Raw genomic sequence first — 26,460 nt, forward strand, 5'->3', positions numbered from 1 at the left:
AACCTCATTTCCATTTAGCATGAAAGGAGTCACAAACTATCTTGTTTTTCTGTGTGACCCCAGGGTTTGACCCCGGATGCTGTACATCAATCTGATCTTTACAGCAGTTTGGGCCCTATGAAAGGAGACTAGGATGAAGAATCAAAACCAATGTTGCATTCAGAATTAAAGTGTGTAGAGTAAACCTGCTCCAAGAATAACTTTATGGGACACCTGGGTGGCCCAGTCGGTTATGTGTTCAACTCTTGTCTTCAGTCATGATCTCAGAGTCATGGGATCAAGTCCCACATCAGTCTCCACACTCAGTCTGGAGTCTGCTTGAGAGTCTTTCCCCCTCCATCTTTCTCCCCCTCTGCTCCTCCCCCTGCTCACTCTTTCCCTCTCTCTCTCAAATAAACAAATAAAAGAATGACTTTAAATGATCTAATTTACCTATAAAGTTTTGTGTAAAGATATAAATCCTGCCTTTTGGATAGGAAAGTTTGGTAATGTTTAAGTTCTCAGAAATTATAGCTTTCCTTCTATAAAATTCCATTCCCTCATGAGTATACACCCATCCATCCTTTCAAAAAAGAAATGATTTTGCACCTATAAATACCAGGCATCCTTCTAGGCCTGGAGCTATAGTGAGAAATATAGCTGGGTCTCCATTCGAGAAAACTCAGTGTGTCATGGAACGGAGGCAGGTATATCCACAAATCATCACGCAACCAAAAGGCTTTGCACATGTGTGCTGGTGTGCATACATATAGGACAAACCACAATTAGAGACTCTCAGCACTCCATTTTCATGGTACTGGATGTCCTTATTTCATACAAGATTAAAGACAGCTGGGAGACCACAGAGCTGGAGATACAACCCTGTGGGCTCAGATAAGAAACATTCAAAGACAAACAGGAGACCAAATGACCACACACAAAAGAAGTCATAATTAACAACCTACGGTGCTTGAGGAAGGCCCAAGCAGAGACTGAGAGGAAGTGGGTGTCAGGAGCTGCTGGTCCAACCTGTTACATCTTCATTCAGCATCTAGGGGAAGGGGCAGGTCATGTTCATCCAAACAGCAAAGGATGCCATGCAGTAGCTGCTATAAATACCAAGGAAGGCAGGGCGCATAAATCAGACCTGGGGATAAGCGAGCACAAAGGGAAACCAAGAAGTCCACAGCCCTGGTTCTCCTGGAAGAAGACAGCCTGAGGGGTAGAGCAGACTGGATGTGGGTTAGTCTGCTTGGGTTACTGTAACAAAGTACCCCAGGCCGGGTGGCTTAAACCACAGGCATTTATGTTCTCAGATTCCAGAATCCAAGATCAATGTGTCAACAGGTTTGATTTCTTCTGAGGCCTCTCTCCCTGGCTTGTAGACAGGCACCTCTCCCTTGTCTGCACAGGGTCTTCTGTCTGTGTTTCTGGGCTCAGACCTCTTCTTATAAGAGCTCCAGTGACCTCATTTTAACTTAATCACCTCTTGAAAGATGCTATCTCCAAATACACTCATGTCCTGAGTTACTGGGTTTAGGGCTTCAATGTTTGAGGTGAGGGGGAGGGCATGATTCAGCCCCTAACAGATGGCAACCATGACAAACCCCTTTTTCCAATAAAAAACACTTTCCTTTTGGACAGCCAGATGTCACAGAGGAGGTGATTTACCTGGTAATTGGAAAGGACTAGATATAGCAGCAAGCTAACCTATGGACATTGGCTTCCAGCAAAACACAGTTTATGATCCAGAATTCCAGACTCATTGTCCGGACTGAATAAATGATCCCCTTTTGTACATCTTGAATGAATGTAGATGCTGCCCTAATGAGAAAATAAAAAGTATAAAGGTCATTTCAATCTGAACTAGTTTTGGTTGTTAAGTTGTTTTTGTTTTTGTTTTTTTAATTTATTTTCAGCATAACAGTATTCGTTGTTTTTGCACCACACCCAGTGCTCCATGCAATCTGTGCCCTCTCTAATACCCACCACCTGGCTCCCCCAACCTCCCACCCCCCGCCCCTTCAAACCCCTCAGATTGTTTTTCAGAGTCCATAGTCTCTCATGGTTCACCTCCTCTTCCAATTTCCCTCAACTCCCTTCTCCTCTCTAACTCCCCTTGATGAATACCCAACTTCTGTAGCAACATGGCAGGACTGGAAGAGATTATGCTGAGTGAAATAAGTCAAGCAGAGAGAGTCAATTATCATATGGTTTCACTTACTTATTTTTTGTTTTTTGTTTTAACACCAACAGCTCCATGAATTTGAATGACATCATCCCCGATTTACGGCTTTGGGCATATAATAAAAAATTGATCTTCTGTGTTAAAAGTGTATTGTGTTTTTTGTTGACAGATATTTAAAGAATTACTATTGTTTTATTAGGAAGATTGAAAAACACATTTGTTTTTAAAGGGTGTCTGAATCAGCATTATCAGGCAAAAGCAAAATTCCCATCTCAGAAGCAAAGAATATCTTCAGAGCCAGGGACGGAATCTGACTCTTGACCTTCCTTTCATAGATGTAACTCAGGGGTGAAATAACAGAAAAGATGAAGGCAAATCAAATGCACCTGAGCATGCGATTTCACTTTTTCACCTGGCTATCAACACACTTAGCTTGGCTTCTGGTTCTAGGGGGACATCCTGCATGAGCAGAAGCTTTTCCAAAGGAACTTAATGCCTCCAACTGCAGGCAATCCAATAGCAGAAAAAGCAATCCATAATGAATCCCTGGCTTTTCTCCTCCTCCTCCTCCTCTCTTCTTCTTCTTCTTCTTCTTCTTCTTCTTCTTCTTCTTCTTCTTCTTCTTCTTTTTTCTTTTTTGTCTTTTTTTTTAAATTTATTTCTTTTCAAAGTAACAGAAATCATTGTTTATGCACCACACGCAGTGCTCCATACAATCCGTGCCCTCTGCAATACCCACCACCTGGTTCCCCCACCTCCCACCCCCCGCCACTTCAAAACACACAGATTGTTTTTCAGAGTCCATAGTCTCTCATGGTTCATCTCCCCTTCCAATTTCCCCCAACTCCCTTCTGCTCTCCATCTCCCCTTGTCCTCCAGGCTATTTGTTATGCTCCACAAATAAGTGAAACCATATGATAAATTTCAGTCAGCATAATCTCTTCCAGTCCCACCCATGTTGATACAAAAGTTGGGTATTCATCCTTTCTGATGGAGGCATAATACTCCATAGTGTATATGGACCACATCTTCCTTATCCATTCGTCCGTTGAAGGCCATCTTGGTTCTTTCCACAGTTTGTCAACCGTGGCCATTGCTGCTATAAACATTGGGGTACAGATGGCCCTTCTTTTCACTACATCGGTATCTTTGGGGCAAATATCCAGTAGTGCAATTGCAGGGTCATAGGGAAGCTCTATTTTTTTAATTTCCTGAGGAATCTCCACACTATTCTCCAGAGTGGCTGCACCAACTTACATTCCCACCAACAGTGTAAGAGGGTTCCCCTTTCTCCACACCCTCTCCAACACACATTGTTTCCTGTCTTGCTAATTTTGGCCATTCTAACTAGTGTAAGGTGGTATCGCAATGTGGTTTTAATTTGAATCTCCTTGATGGCTAGTGGCTTTTTGTTTCTTGATGGACCACCATTGGGAAGGGAAGCCTGGCTCCCCCTGCTGTTGAGGGCCAGATGGGGCTGGGGTGGATGGGCCCATCCCCAGAGATGCCATCTTTAAGATTCCTGTGATAAGGTGGGGGCCCAGTTGGGTGGCTCTCAGAGAGCCACAATCGTCTGGAGAGTCTGGATCTGTGGGGTCTGGGTAGTGCCAAAAGGTGCATGTCTAGAAATCTCCAGGTGGTGCGGTGCTGTGGATCCAAAGACCACACATTGAGAAGCACTGTCTTGTTGGTTGCCACAGCCTGGCCATATGTTATGTTTTCCATTCTGCCAGCCAGTTCTTCAAGAAAAGTGTTGGGAACAACACTGTTTCTAGGCAGGGCAAGAGGTCTCCTCTCTGGCTGCTGCTTGGGAGGCTGGCCCTTTGGCCTCTCTCTGGCTGCATCCTGAGCTCAGCCTTGGTGACTTCTATGTTTCCAGCGTTTTTTTCCCATTTATTCTAGGTTGTCCAAGTTATTAGCATATAATTGTTCATAGTAATCTCTTAAAGTGTTTGTAGCTATATAGTATCAGTTGTAATATCCCTTATTTGGTTTATAATTGTATTTATTTATTTATTTGAGTCCTTGCTCTGTTCTTGGTAAGCCTAGGTAAATGTCATTTTTGTTTATCTTTTCAAAAAAAAAAAATAGCTCTTAGCTTCATTGATCTTCTCTATTGTTTTTTCCTGGTCTCTCTTTCATTGTTTTTTTATCTGGTCTTTATTATTTCCCTCCTTCTTCTAACTTTGGTCTTCATTTGTTCTTTTATTAGTTCCTTGAAACGTGAAGTTTAGTTATTTATTTGAATCTCTCCTTTTTCTTAACATAAGGTTTTATCATACACTAAAATTCTCCCTCAGAAATGCTTTTGCTGCATCCTATAAGTTTTGGTATGTTGTGTTTCCATTTGTGTGTGTTTCGATATTTTTTGAAATTTCCCATTTTGTTTCTTTTTTTGGCTCATTGTTTGTTCAGGAGCCTTTTGTTTAATATACACATATTTGTGGATTTTCCAATATTTTTCCTTTTATTGATTTCTAGTTTTGTATTGTAGTTGGAAAAGTGAGTTGGTGTGATTTCAGTCTTCTTAAATATGCTAAGATTTGTAACCTAATATATGATCTATCCCAAGAATAATCTGTGTGTACTTGAGAAGAATGTGCATTCTGCTGTTGGATGGAATGTTTTGTATAAGTCTGTTAGGGCTATTTGATCTACAGTATAGTTCAAGCCCAGCACTTCCTTCTTTATTTTCTGTCTGGACAATCTATCCGGTGTTGAAAGTGGAGTACTGAAATCCCCTACTTTTATCACATTGCTGTCTAATTCTACCTTCAGATCTGTCAGTATTAGCTTAATATATTTAAGTGCTTTGATATGGCATGGATATATATTTATGATTGTTACATATTCTTGATGAATATGTACATAACAGCCTGTTTAGTTGGAAAGAAAAGAGCTCATGGAGCCCCGATAATGTCTTGCTGAGCCCCCTCCCTCAGACACCCTCTTTCCTCACTAGGTATCGGGGGAGAGAGCCTTGCTCCTTCTTGCTCTGTAATTAGAAACCCTAATTACTAATCACTAATCACTGAACCCACACTATTTCTTTTAACCTTCACAGTGACCTTGTGATTTACATTCCAACACCATGGTTAGTAAGTGAAGGACCCCAGATGCACTTCTGGTCTATTGAATCTGCAGCCCAGGCTTTTAAGTTGCAAAACAACATCTTTGCCTGGTGGTCCAGGACCCCCTTTTTGCTGATTTACTATCTGTGTGGTTTATGGAAAATGGTGAGTGAACTAGGTGAAAAGCCAGGGGCTGGGCAGAACAATTAGCACTTTACACAAGGTGAAGGAGAAATGCCTAAGGTGACAGTCAGGACAGGTGCCACCTCAGAATGTCCCTGAAGCCATCCGCCACCACCCAGGGCTCCCGCTCCACCGGCTGGGCTGGCAGGAAAGAGAGCCGGGTGTGGGCTCTGCAGCACAGCAGGGAGGCACAACAAACTGAGAAGGACACTGGGACTGGACGCCCCTCCTCCATGCTGGCTCTGCCTACCCCTGCAACCAAGATTTAAGAGATTAGTCCTTTGGGAACTCCCTTGGGAAGCCCAAGAGACTGAGGAAAGAAGCTTAAATCCAGGGGTTAGCCTTGTTCTCCTGCCAAAACCCTGACTTTACAGAATCAGGCTATGTGGGAGAACTACAGTCTTCCCCAGGGAAATCAGCCTTCTCTGGAGCCTCCACCCATATAAGCGATTTCCTTTCAATGAGTTTAAAATTACAAAAGAAAATCTTGTTCCTTTGGAAACTTTATTTCCAGTGGGGCACAGAACTAGGATATAATTTAAAGTACAGCATTCCTTTTGTTACTTGTAACAAATGTGCTGAGTCTCTGCCTCAGAGAGACAAATGCTGGAAAACGTGAAGTGAGAGCAGTCTAAAAGAAAACAGAGAACGTAATTTTTTCCACTAGTAAGTTTTTCACAAAGATAAACCTACTGCTCCGAGTCTTTATAAAATCTCAAGTATGCATATAACCCCACTACGTGCGGGGCACTGTTCTAAACACACTGATTCCATAACAACTCCATGGGGAAAGGACCATTACTGATACCATTTTACAGATTAAAAACCCGAAGCACAGAGGTTAAGTAATTTGCCCAAGGTCACGGCTAGTCCTTGGCAGATGTGGATACAAACCTCTTAAAGCATAGGTTATGCTATGCTATCCTGCTCCTCCTTTTGTGGTAAATAAGAATTGTCTAGTATGAATTATTTGTGCCTTGGTAAAGGAAAAATGAACATAGCTCAAAACAGCTGGGCAATTCCCGCCAGACTGAGTCCCCGGACCTTCTGACCAAGACTCCCCAGCCCCACTCCACGACCATTCATTCCACCGTGAAGCCCAGACTCTGGTCCCCAGACCTGAGGCTGCCTCAAAATTGCCAGGTTAACCAAAGCCATGCCTACCTCCTCAAAGCTATTTTTCCAGCACTTTGACTCCTACTCCCAGCAGCCTTTCTGTCAGTGTTGACCCACGTCATGGACAGGCTGGGGCAGGGGGCAGAATCTTATCAAACAGAGTCTACGGTGCAATAGACTGTTGGCTTTTTAAAGAGGTGCTTCTCAACCCAAAAGCTTCTCTGATGGGTAGGAGTGCAGACAATGTGCCAAAGAGAATAAAGAATTAGGTGTCAGGCAAGGGACATAGTTTTTAAACATACATTTTTTTTTTAAGATTTTATTTATTTATTTGACAGAGAGAAATTACAAGTACACTGAGAGGCAGGCAGAGAGAGAGAGAAGGAAGCAGGCTCCCTGCTGAGCAGAGAGCCCGATGCGGGACTCGATCCCAGGACCCTGAGATCATGACCTGAGCCGAAGGCAGCGGCTTAACCCACTGAGCCACTCAGGCGCCCAAACATACATTTTTTAATGAGATAATTCACATACCAAGAACTTGTACAACCCTCATTACCATGATACAGGTTTATATCACTAAAAACTCCTGTGTGTCCCACATCCCACTGCTAAGAGTCAGCTCCCTGTCGGCAGGCCACCCTGCCTGATGGCCGGCTGTGAAAACTTGTGCACATTCTTAACTTCACTGGGCTTCAGTCTTCTCACCGCTAACATGGGACAATAGCAGTACCAACTCATAGGCCTACTAAGAGGAGAAAGTGAGTTAGTCCATTTAAGCCCTTAGGAGAGTGCCCGGCACTCAGGAAGCACTCATGAAATATCAGCAGTTACTCACCTGAAGGCCAAGTTCCTCCTGGCTCTCTCCTTGGAGAAATCTGGAAAATGACCACAGGGATGCTGTCATTACGGACTCTCACCAGCAGGAGGCACCCAGCCTCCAGGGCTGAGATGACTTCCCTTGCGGTTGGAGCCCTGGAATGGAGAACTCCGTTTGGGATTGCTGGAAGCAGAGGTGTGTTTCTAAACATCAGGAAAATTTTGTTTTAAGGGTCACCGCAAAGCCCTCTGCAAGAAGTGACGCAGGAGGGCATTTGGCAAGTTCTACTGTGCCTCCTTCTCCACCCATCACCTGTTTGGAAAAGGCCAGTGTGCCAAGGTGTAGATGGGAGAGCAGGGCGGGCCCAGGAACAAGGGAGGAAGGAATCTGGGCTTGTAGCTGGAGGTGGATGTGCTGATTTTAATTCCATGATTTCTTCCAGGATTAACTGATATGCATCCACTTAGCCTAGCTGGTGTGGCCACCTCCTGAACATGGGGTTTGGTCCACAGGAAATCAACTTCCTTTCAGTTTCTTCCTCCTATCCTCCTCCAGTCAGGAGGTTAATGACCTATTCCCTGGATCTGGGCACACTGTGGACCACCTGTCCTAATCCTGCTGGTATTTCTAGGTTGAGCTCATAATCTGCCTCTTCCAGGGAGCCTTCCCTGATCTGTCTAATTCAAAAAACTCCTCTGCTGAGCATCTCTCACTAGCTGTTCCACAGTCAGGCACTGTCTCCAATGTTGCCTGTCTGGTACTTACTTTTTATGTGGCTTCCAGGGCACAGGGACATGCCTTATCTGTTCCCCATGTAGAAGTCAGTGCAGAGTCCTTCATGGAGCTCAGTAGATACTGACCATGGAATGACCAGAGAAGGGCCAGGAGTTTTGTAGGTGTGCGAGAATGAATGGATGGCTCCTTAATCTCCATCATAGACATAAAAATTCCCACTCGAAATGTGACTTTGCCCATGGGTGTGACGTGATGAGCCACTTTCTCCAATGCTGTAATCAAAATGTGACAAGCACAAGCTCTTAGAGTCATGTCTGATGTAGGAAATGTGCGTCGTCTGGTCCCTTCCACTCCCTCAACAGTGTGCGTTCCATTTTTCCACCGTGGTTGACTTGACTTATTTCAAATTCCACGGGATTGTTGGCCACTCACTCTTCATCTCGGAAAACAGAGGTGCCCCTGGCCCCTGGGCAATTTGAAGGGGAGCCTAGCCAAATAGTTGAAGATTTGCATGGAGTTTCAGTCTCCCTGCCCGGAAAATGGGCATGCCCTGTGTGCTCTCCTGCTTTTCCTTGTTCCCATCAGGAATCTGATACTAGTTTAAGTCCATTTCCTATGCCTTGTCTCTTATGAAATGAAATCACTTTGTTTTCTTCTGAAAGGCAATGAACACATCAGAAACCAGCTGGGAGATTTCAGGATGGGGTGGGGTGAGGGGTGACTGTTCTCTTTGCCCTCAACATTTTCTGACTGCTTCTCCTTAAAAGTTAAAGCATTATTGTCTCAGAAAGAGCATTCAAGTGAATCTATGTATCTGACAACTGCTAAGCTATTGACCCTCTTGAACGTGTCTTAGCTGTGCTCCCCCCCCACTCAGATATGTCCCAAGGCAGGGGCCATGCCCTCTTCCTCTGTTCTCTACCCCCAGAACCTACCCCCAGCACTGGGCCAGGTATTTTTCAAGTGCAAGAAGTTGTTGGAAGAAGAGATGAGATGAATGATGGGACTGCCCGTAACCCTTCTGCCCAGAACACACAGGGTGTGCTCATTTTCCACATAAGGAGACTGAAACTCCATGCAAACCTGCAGCAATCTGGCCAGGCTCCCATGGCCAGTCAGAGGAAGTGGCACTTCTCCAGCCCAAACCTCCTGGCTCTTGGGAATCCCTGTATCCCTGTTCCCCTCTGAGTCACTCTGCATGCCAGCCCAGGGCACATGGTACAAGGTATTTTGGACTCTCTGATGCCCCACGGAACCCCCGAAGGATTAACTGTCATGAAGCCAGGTTGGGAAAGGCCGAGGTGGACACCTGACAGGAGACCGCCTCGACGGGGGCACCCAGCACCCCGCCAGCCCCAGGCTGGTGCACAGCTCCAACCTGCTCTCGCACACACACAGTCTGCTGGAAACCAACCCAGTGTGATTCAACTGTCCGCAGCCCGGAAGCTCAGCCCATGCTCAGCAGAGCCGAGAGAGTGAAGAAAAGGATGTGATCTCTATCAGGCTGATGACTCAGAGGGGCTGGCCCACCGCAGAGGGCGCTGGCTGGCACAGCTGCGGCAGGGGAGTATGTCCGTGTGTCCATGTGTCTGTGTGTCAGAGCAGTGCAGGGGCTGCTGGCTGCTTCCAGACCCTGCAGTCCAGTGTGAGCTGCTTCTCCAGCCCGCAGCTTCCCCGTGGAGCCCCCCTGCCCTCGGCTACTGCTTGATGATTTTGGAAAGGGCAGCAGGAAAATGAGGAAGCCCTGAGCTGGACGACACCAGGAGGGGAAGATGGACTTTCTCGGCTTTCAGAGCACTTTTTTTTTTTTTTTTTTTTTTTTTGCAACAACTTTCCTCTCATGTAGAAACCTGATTTCAGGAAGGGAATAAATCAAGCCATTAGTCTGGAGGTATAAATAAATAAGAGCACCCTACTCTGCTATCTGTCTTTTACCAGGGGTCGAGAAACATGGAAAGGAAAGGCTCTGTTAAGCAAGGTGATGTCAAGGTGCCCGTGGGACACAGATGGGCACCTCAGGAAAAACAGGCTTCTTCTCCACTCCTAAAAACCAGGCTGGTGAGAGGCCACTTCCTTTGTCCTTTGTTCCTGGTTCAGTCACATGGGTTCTTCGTGTACATGAGCCATGGTGCTGGAGGGAGAGCTGGCTCAGCCCCCCAGCACATCCCCGCCAGGGACCCATGCTAGGAGCCCCATTCGCCACCACCAGCCTTGATGAGAGGAAACCTCTCTGAAGGCCTGATAGGCCAGGGATGCCAGTTTGGACTACTTTCTTAGTCAACATGACTGTATACAAACCATTCAAACCCAAAGCCTGACGTACATCCTGCCACACCTGCCTTGTCCCTCCGCTGTGTGAATGAGTAGTCACAGAAGGAAAACCATCTCGTCCTTGACGCAGGGATCAACGCTCCTACTCTCTGCATCCCTTTGTCATAAAACTCGTGATTCCTGCCCATCCGCTAATCTAGAATCTCTCGAGCCTTTATAAGATGTAAAAAGTATCTAACCCTATAAAAACTGTTCATTTTCTGGAGCACTTTTTTCCCTGTGAAGGGTGTGTTTCCCAGACAGCTGTCCTAACTTGGGCTCAAATAAAGCATTTTTCTAACTTCTAAAGATTCCAAAAGGTGTGCTCATTTTGTGTCCACAGCCATTGGCAGCTAAGCATGACCATCCACCGCCTTGGGTTTGTATATATCTTGACTCCTCGTTTCCCCGTAAGTTCACATGAGGTCCGCTGTCCTTTGTAACCTGCAGGGTCAACCAGACTGTGGACAATGGCCTTCATTTCTGCTTGACCTTGGAATGAGTTTTTGCATGGGACAGTCAGGGAGTCCAATATTTAGGGATTTCTCCTTGCAGTGAGATCTAATGCCCCAGCTACAAGACCTGGGCCCTTTCAGAACCAGGTGATGAACACAGGACTACCCTCACTTGGGAAGACGGATCCCTGGGTGCCCAGAAGACGCTCAGTCTCTCTGCTCCTGCACCTCGCTGCCAACACTGATGGGGCAAGCAGCTCTCCCCTGACGACCCAGAAATCAAGGCTCCTGATTATGAGGGATAGGCCAGGAGAAGCCTGAAGCAAGATTTCCTGCTCTGGCCCCTTCAGCTCCCCAGGGCTCCTCAGCCAGTGTGAGGACACTGATTTCCCAACCCCTGCTTTCCCTCAGTGCAAAATGGGGCATTTTCTAGGCTAAGTGAGGTTCAACCCCTGGGATCTGCAGAGCATCCAGGCCCTACCCTTTTTGACTGGGACAGTGGGACATACCACCGAAACAGCCACCCTGGCCATTGACTGTCTGAGGGTTAGGACCTCGCTGATGGTTCATTTACACTGAAATTTTTTTTAAATTTATTTTTTATTTATTTTCAGCATAACAGTATTCATTATTTTTGCACCACACCCAGTGCTCCATGCAATCCGTGCCCTCTCTAATACCCACCACCTGGTTCCCCCAAGCTCCCACCCTCCGCCGCTTCAAACCCCTCAGATTGTTCTTCAGAGTCCATAGTCTCTCATGGTTCACCTCCCCTTCCAATTTCCCCCAACTCCCTTCTCCTCTCTAACTCCCCTTGTCCTCCATGCTATTTGTTATGCTCCACAAATAAGTGAAACCATATGATAATTGACTCTCTCTGCTTGACTTATTTCACTCAGCATCATCTCTTCCAGTCCCGTCCATGTTGCTACAAAGGTTGGGTATTCCTCCTTTCTGATGGAGGCATCATACTCCATAGTGTATATGGACCACATCCTCCATTCATCCATTGAAGGGCATCTTGGTTCTTTCCACAGTTTGGCGACCATGGCCATTGCTGCTATAAACATTGGGGTACAGATGGCCCTTCTTTTCACTACATCTGTATCTTTGGGGTAAATACCCAGTAGTGCAATTCAGGGCCATAGGGAAGCTTTATTTTTAATTTCTTGAGGAATCTCCACACTGTTCTCCAAAGTGGCTGCACCAACTTGCAGTCCCACCAACATTTACACTGAACTGACATGTAAGTCCTTCCAAGCATTGTAGCAGTGCAGAAAATGGCAAGGATTTAGCTTGGTTTTATAGGTTTTGTTGAGGAACAGACTTCATATTAATGACCTTGCCCTACCAGATGACAGAGCACTACCCGTTGAAACCTTCACAACTATCTCCCCTGAACAAGTGCAGTAGCTCATAATGGCCTTAAGGCACCCTGACTTGGGCTTCCCAACACGCCCTCTACACTGCTGCCCAACCCAGTTCAATCTGGTCATATCACTGTTCTATTTACCCCTTCCATTGTTTCCCGTGGCTCTTAGGCTAAAAATCGGACAACTAATGGGACCTCAATACTTCACTAGACCTCCTCATTTTATACTATGTCTCCTCTGCCTTCTTTGCACTACAGCCAAATTGGTCTCCTCTTGCTTCCTCTGTCCTGTACCTTAGCTCCCTCCCCAGGGCCTTTGCATATGCTGTTCCCACTGCCCCTGATTTTCTACTCACCTTCACTTCTACTTCTTCTTCAGAGTTCAGCACAGGTGTCACTTCCTCACAGAAGCCCTCTCTGACCACCCAGACAGGGGCAGGCCCCCTGCCTCCTGACCTCTCACTTCTCTGAAGCACTTACCTTAGCTGTGATGAGATCATGGTGAGCTCAGTTGTTTTTATGTGTGCTGCTCAGTAGAATATAAGCTCTTCAAGGCAAGATGGTATCTACTTGCTCATCTCTGTAATCCTCACTCCTTATAATCAGTACCAGGGGACACAGTTATAGAAATATCTGCTGAACAATTGAACAAGAGAATAGGATATACCATGTTACAAAACATCAGTGGATTCCCTATCAAAATTCATTCTGTACTACGAGAAAGGAAACGCCCATGCGAGCTCCAAGCACATTACCTTCATGCTGAGAAGGGCCTAGCTGTCACCTTGGACAGCTATCAGCCTGCAGATGCTGGAGAAGCCAGCGACTTGCCTAAAGCCTCTCTCCCTCTACCCTGCTCCACTGACCCCCGTAGAAAGTGATCAGATCCATCTGTGGGCCTTTGGGGCAAGTGGAAGGAGAACTGATCATTTTCAGATGGAAGTGCTTCCCAGGCTGCATATCCAGAGGCACGTGAGTCGCAGCATCACTGAAGGAGTCCCAGTCAGGGATTCCGGGATCTGACTGGCTGCACTGGGGGCGGGGGTGGGGGTGAGGAGAGCACGGGGTCTCTGCTCTGCCGCGTGACCAGATGACCGGGCCGTTGGCTAGCCCCGCCCAGTGGTCCATGCATGAAGGTGCGTGCCTCCTCCGTGCTGCCTCCCCTACTCAAAAGGGAGCTTGTATTTCCTGAGAATAATGCTATTCCCTGCCAAGGACCAAAATGAGTTTGCTCTGCTTTTTTCCCCAGCTCAGGAGTCTGAGGCTCTGCATGGTTCCTCAGCATCAGCTGCCAGACAGCACAGGAGTTTAGGGAAGGTGTGGCAACCCAGCAGCTAGGTGAAAACCCACGGCAGCAGACTGCTTCCAGGGACCGGGTGAGAACACGGAGTTCTCTAAGCAGAGGCACCACCTGCTCCTCTTCTCACTGCACCCCTGCTGTGCTCTCTCTCTCTATCTCTCTTTCTGGGCCACTTTGCATCTTGATCGTGCCCCAAAGTTGCCCTGTCTAGAGTATGCCTCAGCTTCGTCTCTGCTACACTGTGTCCCTGGGACAAGGCATCAGGTAGCTCCCTGGATCCCCTAGGGCTTTTTGGCATCACATGAGGACACTCCCAAAAGGACCAAAGATGGGATGCCTGGGTGGCTCAGTTGGTTAAGCACCTACCTTCAGCTTCTGTCATTATTCCAGGGTCCTGGGATAGAGTCCTGTATCGGGCTCCTTGCTCAGTGGGGAGCCTGCTGCTCCCTCTGCCTGCTGCTCTCCCTGCCTGTGCTCTCTCTCCCTCTCCAACAAATAAATAAATAAAATCTTTTTAAAAAGTAGTCAATCTAAAGTGTTGTTTAAATTGAATCTTTTCTTTACTGAATTGGCCCTAAATGATTGAGCATCAAATATCCCTCTCCCAAAGGTTCTCACTTGCCCCAGGAGGAGATTGGGCGGAACAAAAGCTTGGAAAAGCTACCAGTTATTGGCATTTCCCAAAGGCCTGCTGCTGCTGTCATCACCACATTGCATCATTTACCCTCAAACCCACCTGATGAAATGGGTACATTTATTATCCCAGTGAGGCTCTGGCAGGTTAGGGAACTTGCCACACAGATCACAAGAACCGGGATCCCCTCTCAGATCCAGGAGATGTTGGTCTCAGGTCTTACCTAAAACTCTTGGCATGAAGCGGGGTTTCAGGAACCTACAACAACATGGCCAAGCATCCTGGGAGAATGACCAAACAGAGGCCACTCCAGCCATGGACCGCATCTGGCAAAGCTGTCTCCATGATTATACTGTGGTCTCTCTCTTACCTCCAGACCCTGTGTTGGGGCCCAAAGCCTGCATCTCAGGATGCCGGGGACACAGAGAACTCGTGTCCTCCCAGGCAAACTTGCAGGAGTGTCCCCAACTATCACAGAAGACCTGGCTGCTGCCTGGGCCCACAGTCGCCCTGCAGAGTTCCCTTTCCCGCTTCCTGCATATGAAAGCCCCAAGGTTGTAGACAAATCCTTTCTGCTTTGACACATCTGCTGCAAACACTGCAAAGGAAACCACAGCAATGGATGGCAGATAAGATTTTCCCTGACTATTTGAGAATATATTTGAGAATGAACATGATATAGCTGTTATCCTGATGAGTGCTGTTGAGGCACAAGTTTGAAGTCAGGACTTTTATTAGAGAATGGAGGAGAAATGGCAGAGCAGGAAAGGCCTGGGAGCCATTGCAGACCTGGCCCCAAAGTCCCTTGAAGCAATGTCACCCAGAAACAGGGCTGGTACTGAGCAGGCTGTGCCAACCACTGAGCTGGGTATGGTGTGATCGGGAGCCAAGGAGAATAGAGAGGGAGGAGGGAAGCAGGAGGGCAGACAAGGGCCAGGAGCAAGGCAGAGCCTGCACTGCACTCAGGGCTTGTCTGAGCATCATTGAGCAGGGGCCTTAACTGTAGTCAATGAGCCTCCGTCACAGGTGTCTGGGCACAAGTAGCGGGAGTTTAAAGGTGGTGGAAAATTCTCTGGGAAAGTGATAGGAGCTTATTCTCTTCAATGGACAGATGAAGACCCCTTTCCTCAGCTCTCCAAACATAAGGGAAACTTGACCGAAAGCCTAACTAATACACCTGGTCCTACAGAAGGGCCTTCACACCTCAGTGTCCCCATGCAGTATTTGTTATCTGGGAAGAGACATCAGGACAGCACAGGGAGAATGGGGTGTCAGCAGAAGACTTTCGTGTGGTGTGGTTGGGGATGGTGTAAATTTATGGGCTGGGAACAAAATATCCACATACCATGATTTTCACAATCAACGTTAGTGGCTAAAAACTTCAAACACAAGTTTCAAAGTATACATGGACATTAATGACAGAGCACAAGCTGTCTCCACAGCAGGGAAGGATGAGAAAAACTATGAACGGGAATCTAGTGTATAGAAAAGTGAAATGGTGGCCGGTCTTGAGTAAGACTGCTTCACGGTTAGTGATATTCAAGAAGGTAAGTAAAATTAAAGTGTGTCTGATTTCTAGTAGTAAAAATGGATTTCATAGCTTTGCCTGCATAGAAGCACGCAGCATTTTCAAGTGCTATTATCTGTAATCAACGTGACATGACTCATATGACCAATTGTGCTCCTTCCAAAGACCTATAAAGAAACATGGTTAGCTCTCCAATTGCTCTTTCTTACCAGATATTTAGTTTTAGAATATGTGGTATGTCTGAAAACAAGCTTGGAAGCACAAAATACATCAGACTTATGCTGACTGGTCTGGCCAGAGGACCAGGGTTCAAGACTTTAAATTTTGTATGAACTTGGCCAAATCAGACAGAATTTACACATTCTCTTAGGAGGGGATTCAGTAGAGGGCTTTGCATACAAAGCGTGCTCAGTAAGTAGCTTCATTTTCTGGTCTGTCATGGTGACCACACCATCAAAATGCAAATGACAATTTTTATATGACATTTAAGGGGTCCTGTGTGACTCAGGCTAACCACATTTTGAGAACCTGTCCTGATTTAGCTCAGAACTGGCTTCACGTCAGCTCTCAATGGCCTGGCTTCCAGCTGTCAATCAAACAGCTTCACCCAGCCATCTGTGAATCTGGCACAGAGCTAGACCTCGAGAGGCAAAGATAGATGGACCACAGCCCTGCTCTCCAAGGGTTCTCAATGCAGTGGGGGTAAACAAGTGACCACAGGACAGCAATATGTGTATTAGAGTCAGAACAAGATGCCCAAGTTGCCCCAGGAAGTTGAAGAAGGCGTGAGTGTGGAGGTGAAATCTGCACCAGTTTCAACAGACAAGAAAGTGGGAGTTTTTCCCGCCACACAGGGGCCACTGCAAGCTGAGAACAGCAGTGCGCTGAACACCGCAGCACATCTGAGGGGCAGCAGGACACGGCTGAGGTCACGGGCACAATGATCTCCTATCGCCACCAACTGGGGATAATATAGAACACCCTGGAGGTAGGATGTTATTTATATATTCATGAAATTCCTATAGAAGAGTGGATCTTAAACATTTGGTGGGGTGGGGGGTGGTGGGACATGGAGCCCTTTGAGAATCTGCTTTAAAACAAGACAAAAACTATGCCCCTTTCCCCCATGCAGCCATCCTTGAGCTCCAGGAATGCTTCTGGAGTCTTGAATGCTTCCAAGCCAGCTGAACCCCTGCCCCGGACCTGCCGCTCAAGGCACAGGTACACCTGACCCCATCTTCCTCCTCTGCCTCTTTGGGATCACCCAAGTCTCTCTGATCCAATACACCAAGAGAAGCATCGGTGTGGTGAAACTACCCAGCCAGAGCAGCCACCGGGGACCAAGGAGTTCAGCTGGGGGCGGGGGTGGCACAGTCTTGCTTCCTGCTGCTCACATGCTGTGGGCTTGTGGGCGGCTCCCCAGGTCGGCTCTGGCTGGGTGTTTCCCTTGAGCCCACAGTCAGCCCTCCAGCTAGCAGAGTCTACCGACAGAACATTCCACCCATGGCCTTTACGCAAGTGGGAGGCTCTCTAGATGAGAATCTATGAAAAGATCGACAAAACAAACAACCCACCCACAGAGCCCAGGTTCATATGTGAGGGTCCGGAGCCTCTCCTCGGGTCATTCACCCCTTCTGTTCCCCACCTCCAGAACTCAGGTGCCCACCTGTGAGTGGGGCTGCCTGATTCACGAGGTAGAGAGAATTAAAACCAATGTGGGTGAAAGTACTCTGAACTCTAAACCTTCTGAAAGGCCATGCATTGCTATTATAGAAATTACTGGAGCACGAATGATAACATTACAGGAAAAGTAACTGGCCTTTTACTGTACTCCTACAACAAAATGTCAACTTAAAAAAAAAAAAGTGAGATACCCTATAGAGAGAGAATAGTGTCTGTCATTTGTTATAAGGTATCAAAACACTTTTTATTAATTTGTTACACAATTATAGAAAGGAGAAAGACTCTCAGTCTAATTTCAGGTTGGATCAGATACTCTCAGAGCACTGGCTGGCGTGCTTTCCTCTTCACCCCACCGTGTCTGCTAAAGAGCAAAGTTCAGGGGGTACTGGCTCCCCTGGGGTTCCACCAGCTGCTGCTTTTCTCCATTATTCCATGACTCTGCCCCCTGGCTTCAAGCTGGTGTTGAGGGATAAGGCACCAAAGAAAAAGATAAGTCCCGAGGACCTCAGCTGAAAGCAAATTAGGCAAGGCACGTAAAAGTCCAAATGTGGTTCAACACATCTTCGAATGCTTCATTCATTGGCTATTTCTTGTGCATTGCCCACAGGCACACTGCCCGAGGGTGTAGGAACAAAACTGGAATGCAGCGGCAAGTACAGACTGACAAGCAGGCAATGAGATGACGGGTGTTTGCAGAGAGACTGGCAGTCCACACTCCAAGCAGTCCCTGGCTGTGGAGGGGCCATCCCAGCAAACAGCAGGAGAAGGGCCAGGGCCAGCCACACAGAGCCCTCAGGATCTCAAAGACCGTGGAATACGACAAGATTTTAACCCGAGAGTGGTTTAAGCATATGTATTTTTAAATATTCCCCAGATAGCCATGCAGAAAATGGAGGGGCACAGAGAACTGAGGGTGTTGAGATCTTGGGCAAAGAAAGGGTCAGACACTATTGACATAGTGCAGGCAACTTGACACAAGAGACTGAACATCAGCAAGTTGAGGAGGAAAAGGATAAATGAGAAATACTCAGCAGGGAGAATTCGGACATTTGGAGAAGGAAAAGTCCTGACCCTAGGTCTCAGCTCTGCCACATACTAGCTATGTGATCTTCAGATTAAACAACATCCCCAGGGACACCTGGGTGGCTCAGTCCGTTAAGTGTCTGCCTTCGGCTCAGGTCATGATCACAGGGTCCTGAGATCAAGTCTTGAATCAGGTTCCCTGCTCAGTGGGGAGACTGTTTCTCCCTCTGCCTGCTACTCCCCCTGCTTGTGTGCACTCTCTCTCTCTCTCTCTCTCTCAATCTGACAAATAAATAAATAAAATCTTTAAAAAAAAAAAAAAACATCCCCAAGTATCAGTTTCATCATCTGTGAAATGGGCTTGATGGTACAGGAGTGTAATGAGGACTACAAGGAACGAGTAAAGAGATACACTTGGCCCATGGCAGGCACTCAAGATGTCAGCCTCATTGAAAGAAATGGTAATTTCGGCCAAGGTTGGTGTAAAACTTGAAATAGCAGGAAAAAGGGAATGCACAGAGAAGAGCCACAATGGAATCCTAGTGTTGGGCAATGAGGCTGCCTGAAGGACTTCAGGGGGAATTCACATTAAAACATGTGCCTGAAGAGAGAGCTGTGCCCTGTGACTCCCGCCAGAGTGACTCCAAATGCAGATGACCCCAGGTCATGGTGTCCAAAGGATCTGCTTCTCCGCTGCCTCCAAACCCCAGCCCCTAGGAGAGCTCAGGCTTGCTACTGCTCAAGTCAGTTCAACAATACTTCTTCCCTTTTGTTTCCTTTTGCAAAGCCACTAGGAACTCAGAGACCGCCCCCCTACTCCCATACCTCACCGACCTCCCTCCCTTTCTGCCAAACACACAGATGAAAGGGGTTCCACGGAGGAAGTGAAATAGAGCTAATTATTTCCTGGCTCCCTTCTGGGAAATCGCACATGTGAGCCTGTTGACCACACTCTTCCCTCCGCCTGGTCAAGCGTGTTCAGGCCAAGAGCTGACTCGGGACTCTGGGGGTACCCCAGCTCCTTCCCCACGGGAGGTGTCGGGGGAGCAGAGCGCAGCCGGCCAGCACTTTCACTGTGGGGAGCCACCGCCGGCTCTCCGTTGGAAAATCACCACCTGTGGAAAGATAAAGGGCAAGGTTATTTCCTTCCACCAGGTATTTGCTACATCACTCGTTTCCTATTTCAGTGCGTTTTAAAAATTTCCCCTAGGGTGTGAATGCAGCGGCCCCTGTGTTGTGAAATATGGTTAGCTCGAGGTGCTTTTTTTCATGATGTCACTCAAATGGGGAGGGGTGAAAGGAAACGAAAGCCCCAGGGAAGGCCTGTTTTTCTGGGATCTCAAAGAAACACAAAAAAGGCGGGGAGGATGGGAGCAGCAGTTAGGGGAAGAGCGATGAAGGAAGAAGGAGAAAGAGAAGAGTGTCTCCACGGAGGTGGAATGTCGGTGAGCACTGGCTGAGCCGACTTCGAAAGTAACTTTACCTACTTCCTTTTACTGGTCATGTTCTCCGTGGGTCCATTTTTTTAAAAGCCCAGACAATTATCAGACAGATTTAGATCTGTTACTCTCAATATGGCTTACAACAGCCTATTAAAAATACTCAAATATTTTGGCCAAATTGCCAGATGCTTTGTATCATCTGGACATTTTCCTGTGCTCTATCTGCAGGTGCCTCGGAGGAAGTGGGCCAGGGGTCAGAGCATTATGCTTAAATAAATAAATTTAAATAATACTTAAATACATGCTTAGAAGTAGTTGACAGAATTTTGGCTTACTGGCTCTTTCCAGAACTGGCTCCCTGGGCTCACTTCCTCTCCCCTTCATTTTCCCTGCCCTGCCTCGCAGGCATTTGAAGGCCCAACCTCTGCGTTAGGCAGGGAGGCAGGCTCTGATGGGTGTAACCAGACAGACAAAGCTGTGCTCCGTACTAGTGAGTTATTATCTCTCAAATATATCCCTCAAATAATCAGGCATTTTTCTCAAAAAAAAAAACTCAGAGAAAACCAAAGATGTTTATAAACAGAGAAAGGGGCTCTAGTTCCCAGCTCCTAGGCTTTGAGTCCCCGTTCCTCGAGCCTAACCCCTTCCCTAAATAATTTGTTAGCCGTCCTCAAGGTTGACAACCCCTGCTTCACAAGCCCCGGCTTCGCTGGGGGTGGATCATTTCTGGACACCAGCTCACCCTGAAAGGGCAGAGGCCGTGGGAGGTCTGTGGTGGGTGGGAAGGTCAGGCAACAGAGCGATTCTGACAAGTGGCGCCTTTTCATCAGGGAGCTCAGTCGAAGACTCATGCCACATTACAGATTTCCAGAAAACGCTGAATAGGTGATATTTTTTGCATTTGCCTTAAATAACAGAATCGGGGTCCTCAAGCCCCAGCACAGCTTTATTCAAACATCACATTTAAATTAAACAGAAGTTTCTGTGCGTAAAATATTGACTTTCCAGAGTTCTTACTGCTGTCTGTCTTTAGTATGGAAGAAGGTGGAGGTGACCAGGAGTCGAAATAACCAGATGAGAAGGCTAAGCAGGTGGCCACCTGGATGGCGTAATTTCAGAGACGCGTCAAGAAGGGTCACCCACCTCTCCTTCCCTCCTGACATACACGCATGCACACACACACATGTGTATACACACATACACTTGCACACATGCCTACTGAGGTCATCCATCTCTGTCCAGAAACAGGCTAAATGACCAGGACGTGAACATCCTGTAGAGAAGCAACAGGAACTAAGCATCACAAGGAGAATATGTTGGAGTCAGGTCACGAATTCTGACTACCCAAGCCTCCCAGATGAGGTTTGCTCTGCACTGCGGCTAAATCACTACCTGGAAGGAAACCATTCAATTAGAGTCATTAGTTTCGATTTTGCACCCGACTAAACTCGACCTTCCCAATCTTTAGGGAAGACTTTTCCTAAGTAAATGGGTAAGTCAGAGCTTCCCACCCGTGCGCCACAAATGAGTTACGGCACCCCACTTCTCCCCTCTGCTCTGGGGGTGGGGGTGGGGGGACACGTGGTGTGGGTGGGCCAGCCTCCCCTGCCTCTGCTCACGGGCTGGTGTTGGGGCACAATGGCATGAAGTAGTTTGGGAATCATTGCCTGAGGTTTAAACCCTCATGGAAATCCTTAACATGCACATTACAAGCGGTTACTAGCTGTTCACCGAAGCAGGGCCAAACAATGGTTCAACCTGTTTTACTGTGCTTTCTTGTAAATCCATATTTTAAAGTTCAGGTTTTAGAAGAACAATCTATAATTTGCATCTTTGCTGTTTTCTCTGTTAATTCCGCCCCCCCTCCCCCAGTGAAGCCAAACTAGGGGTCACTTGTTTTGAGAGGAGTTTCCTCACATACTCGCTGCCAACCAATCGTCAGGCTTCCCTCACACTGATTCCTAACCTCCTCCCAGGAAAAGCCTGATGTCCTCAGCGACCCTCCCACAGCTGGAGCTGCCCAGCCGGCAGGGAGTCCATCCTCCACAGCTCCGAGGAGCTGACACAGAGCCCTGAGACCCGTGAGAGGCACCTCCTCCTCTTCAGGGACCAGATGGGCATCACGGAGCACAGGTCAGTAGGAAGACCATCACTCTATTCTTCTTGGTTCAAAGTCAATTCCTTCCAGGTCTGCACTGCACGGAGCTGCCCTTCACCTGGCAAGTGAGGTCAGAGGCTGCGTCCCTCAGGCAACATCACGTACCTAGCAGGGAGAAAACAACACAGGAGGTGCAGAGGAAATCCCTCATTTAAAAAGAAATCCTACATGAACTTGACCTTTCAGGTTGCTTACAGGTGTATGGTGTATCCTTAGCAACAAATTTGAACTTAGAAATTTAGAAACCCATTAATTGAGTTAACATTAATTACCATAATAATCATTTTTCTCTTTGGGAAAATATGCAATCTTACTTTCTCAGTATTTGCCTTAGATTAGGGGAGGTTATGTCCACAGAAGTGCAATATTAGTTTTCTTGCCCGCAGGACAACGGTATACTTGCTGCTTCTCCTCTTGATTTCTCTCGCACTCCCCAGAACACTCCTGTGCCCGTACAGATGTGCATAAAGTGGACAGATGTTCAGGATACTTGGCCAACCTAATTCATTACGGTTGGGAGTTCCCCCCCAGCGGATCTTTACAACCGTCCAAGCAGTTACTATTAAGTTCATTGATGGGACCCAAACAATGCTTTTCTCCCAGGAAGCCAGGTTGTTAGCTCACCCCCAGAGAAGTCTGCAAAGCAAACACCCTTCCCCAGGGGGCTGCCTTGAGCTGCTCTGGGCAGAGAGGGAAGGAGAAAGACCCTGCGGCCTCAGCCCCCCTCCTCACCCTGCACCCTCTGCCTCCTTCACTCTCCCCCTACAACTGCAATATGCTAGCTCCCCCCAAACTTAACATGGAAACACAGGTCACTCACCAACTAGGAAACTCCCGCATCTCCTAGGGGAAGGGGAGAAGGGACGGGGCGGGCGGGAGCAGCTGGGGGTGCGGAAAGAAGATCCACCTGTGGGAGCAGCAGAGTGGGGAAGACCACCCAGGGAGCAGCACCGAACCCTTCATCGCCTTGGCTTGGGGGATTCCTCTCCTCTTCCAGAAGATCGGGAAGCTTAAAGGGAACGAAAAGCTTCCTCTCCTAGGCAGGAGGGCCCCTGGCCTCAGGCAGTTTCCAAGGCTGCAGCTCAAAGAATGAGAAGTGGCAGGCCACCAACAGGCTTTCGGCACAAAATAATCTTCTGAGCCTGACTGAGAGATACAGTGGCCCTACACACACACAGGGAACCAGAGAGTGTGACCTGCCTCCTGACCACAAACCGACCCAGGCTGCAGTTAGAATCTCAGGGCAGTGAATATATGGAAAAAGGTCACCTTGGGGGCTGGTCAGCATTCGGCCTCGGGAATTTGCCCACCAGCTCTTGACTCCTTTACTGCCAGGACATGATCCAAACAGCACCAGACTGGAGCGTATCACAGCGCACAGGTGCCCGGGAACATCCACCCTCACCTTGCACTTTCAGGACTGAGCACCTGCCCGGAACGTCACACATCAACTCACTTAATCATCACACCCATTTCACAGATGAGGGAGGTGAAGCTCTATGGAGCGTGAGTGCTCGCCCAAGTTCCCCAAGTGGAAGTGGCAGAAGCAGGCCTTAAACTTGTATCCTATTTTCCAAGTGCACCACTCCGCCAAGCCCCCTCCCCTCTGGTCCTGGAGGGATCTGATGGGAGCCACACCCCCTAGTGTCCTGTGCACATCACAGAGGCTTCTGTGTGTTTTTTTTTAAAAACAGACGGGCACAGGGAATGTCTGACAGCCTTCCAGAAACCACACGGGCAGAGAAAAGCCATGGGGCGGAAGGGGGATACGGACACGAGTCTTGTGGGATTCGTCAGGGAAATAGCCAGGCCCTGAGGGAAGGCTCCGATGTCCGGGGTCAGCAGCAGGGTCTTCACACTAACTATGGCCCAAGTCATGGGAAAGACATGGGTGGCTGCTGCATCACTGGAGGAAAGGACCTATTTTGCATGGATGATGATGAGGGTAACCACACTTGGGTGGGGGGCGGGGGGGGGCGGGACTGCAGCATTGTGCTTCTGTTTTATAGCAAGAGCGTTTGCGAATTTTTTATACTTTCATTCGATTTCCCTTGAAAAATTCTATTTTAAGCTCTGGGGGTGGGGGGCGGAATGTGCCCCATATCAAAAAGCTACTTACACCTACCCACCGTGATTATTTCTTCTAGATGCTTAGAGATTTCAAAGAATTCAAAACATCTGGCATTCTCCACCCCGCATCCCTCCCGGCCCGGGATGTGTTGTTTTCAGAGCCCTGAGAAATCCCCCGGAGTCGCAAGCAGCGGCGGGGAAATCCTGAGCCTCTCTCAGTCTCAGCGCAGCGGATCCCGAGAAAGGGAAGCGGCCCTCCCCGCCCCGGCCGCCCGCCGCGGCGCAGCCCCGCGCCCAACCCCGCCCCCGCCCCCTGCAGCTTTCGGTGCCTTCAGGACCGCGACCCCCTCTTCGCGAAACAGGCGTGTGTTTGCCCGAAGTCCGGCGGCCGGGCGGGTAAGGGAAGGCATGCAGGGGGCTGGGTCGGTTCAGCTCCGAGAGCCTGCGTCGGGGGCGGGGGACCGCCGGCTGCAAGCACACCGCCGCGCGCCCAGGGGGCGCTGTGAGCCAGCTGGAGGCACGTGAAGCCCGCTGCGCAGAGACCTCGCGCGGACCCGCCACGTGGCCTACGCCTGGCTGCCCGGCGGTCGCGGAGCCAGCCCTTAGGCTTGGGATTTAGTCTTCACAACGATGCTTTAAAAAGTATTTGCATACAGGAATGCTCCCACTTCCCCAAAGGAGAGTCGGGGTGACAGCACTTTTGGAGAAACTGTATTAGGCGTCCACACTCTCCCTGGGTCCACGGGCTGACCTTGTGATCTACCTTCATCCCCTGCAATGGATCTTGCTCCCCATGCCTCTGTGCCTCTCTGCCCTGGCCACCTAGGAGGCTGCCCTCCCTGTGGGTAGCTCTAACTCTTGCTTAGGGATGGGGCCCTGTGCACAGAGCACACGCCTGGAATTGAATCCCAGCTCTGCCATTCACTAACCATGACCAAAGTGCTGCGTGCCTTGGTTTCCTTGTCCGTCGAATGGGAATAAAAACGGCGTGGGAGGTTGGGGAGCCAGGTGGTGGGTATTGGAGAGGGCACGGATTGCATGGAGCACTGGGTGTGGTGCAAAAACAATGAATACTGTTACACTGAAAATAAATTTGAAAAAAAAAATTTTTTTAAAGGGACCTACCGCATAGGATGGCTTAGGCTGCGAATGACAAGAATGACACGCAGGAGGTTAGAGCAGAGCTGGCACATATGTTCTGTGTTCACTGTGAAAAGGAGTCCTTTTTGAAGAGCTTTCCAGGAAGGGTTCAGAGGTCCCTCCTCCCCCATGCCAAAAAGAGAAAAGATCTCAGTCTCCTCCACTACCTAAAAGTTCATTGTTAATCATTTATTAGCTAACCAGTACTGGTGTGAATTGAGGGTCTACTTTGCTCTAGGCATTCTGCGGCACTCCTGCGATGAAAGACAGAGAGCCCAAGCTCTCAAGGAGCTTATAATGTAGCAGGAAAATTTGTATTTCACCAGCCCTGAGGGACAAAAGGGAAGGAATGATGATTAACTCTTTAGTTGGGTTTTTGTTGTTGTTGCTGTTATTTAATTTTTTTTTAATTTGACAGACAGAGATCACAAGTAGGCAGAGAGGCAGGCAGAGACAGAGAGAGTGGAAAGCAGACTCCCCGCTGAGCAGAGAGCCCGATGCGGGGCTCGAACCCAGGACCCTGGGACCATGACCCGAGCGGAAGGCAGAGGCCTTAACCCACCTAGCCACCCAGGCGCCCCTGTTGTTGTTGTTTTAATTCGGAAAGTGAAACTCCAGTATGTTTGGGAAATGTATCCAATTTATCTAATTTAGAATAGAATGTTCTATATGTTTTTAGGATGTCCTTGGTACCATATTCAAATATGTATAATGAGGAGCTATTCTAAGAAGTTATATACAATTTTATAAGATTTGAGATCTGATTTTTAAAACATTATGGAGCCATGAGCCACATAGTTATGTGTTACTAGTGTCAGTGAGTGAAGATCTATGATACCCACAGAAATTTATTGACAAGAACAGGCCCTTTGCCTCCACAGTCAAAGGAAAAAATGCTTTTGGTTGCATTTTACTATAAATAGTATGAGACACAAAGAAGTTAAGTGTATTTCATAACATGACCAGATGGTTTTGAAATCTTTTACCCTTGAAGCAATAGCCGTTCAGTTAATAACTTCCACCTCCCAAGACTGGCTAATATAATTTGCAGAACCCACGGTGAAATGAAAATATGGGGTGCCTTGCTCAAAGAGCAGAACCTGAAACCAAGCATCCAGCACCTTCTGAGCATGGGGACCTGTGAGACTGCATGCTCATGTGTCGGTGAGACTGGCCCAGCTGCCCCCTCTTACTGATTTCATGTGTTTTAACATGAATGTTAATGTATTAACATATTTAAGGAACTTTAAAGCTTA

At 47.9% G+C, this 26,460-nt stretch overlaps 1 protein-coding gene and 1 long non-coding RNA gene across 2 annotated transcripts; one reads left to right on the forward strand and one right to left on the reverse strand.

Annotated features, from left to right (window-relative positions):
* Positions 1–7,372: 7,372 nt before the first annotated feature.
* On the reverse strand, positions 7,373–13,893 carry LOC106003616. The gene is made up of 3 exons (XR_001176207.2): positions 12,707–13,893; positions 8,120–8,361; positions 7,373–7,412 (listed from the first exon to the last, which is right to left on the reverse strand). It is a non-coding gene; the product is annotated as an uncharacterized LOC106003616 (long non-coding RNA).
* A 10,315-nt stretch (positions 13,894–24,208) lies between these two features.
* LOC106003615 (protein SPIRAL1-like 1) lies at positions 24,209–24,589 on the forward strand. The gene has a single exon (XM_045080306.1). It carries the CDS (start codon positions 24,209–24,211, stop codon positions 24,587–24,589), a length of 381 nt encoding a protein of 126 aa, XP_044936241.1.
* Positions 24,590–26,460: the final 1,871 nt, after the last annotated feature.

The sequence above is a fragment of the Mustela putorius genome, unplaced genomic scaffold, assembly GCF_011764305.1.
Source record: "Mustela putorius furo isolate JIRA1106 unplaced genomic scaffold, ASM1176430v1.1 tig00000450_pilon_pilon_pilon, whole genome shotgun sequence".
Lineage (NCBI taxonomy): Eukaryota > Metazoa > Chordata > Mammalia > Carnivora > Mustelidae > Mustela > Mustela putorius.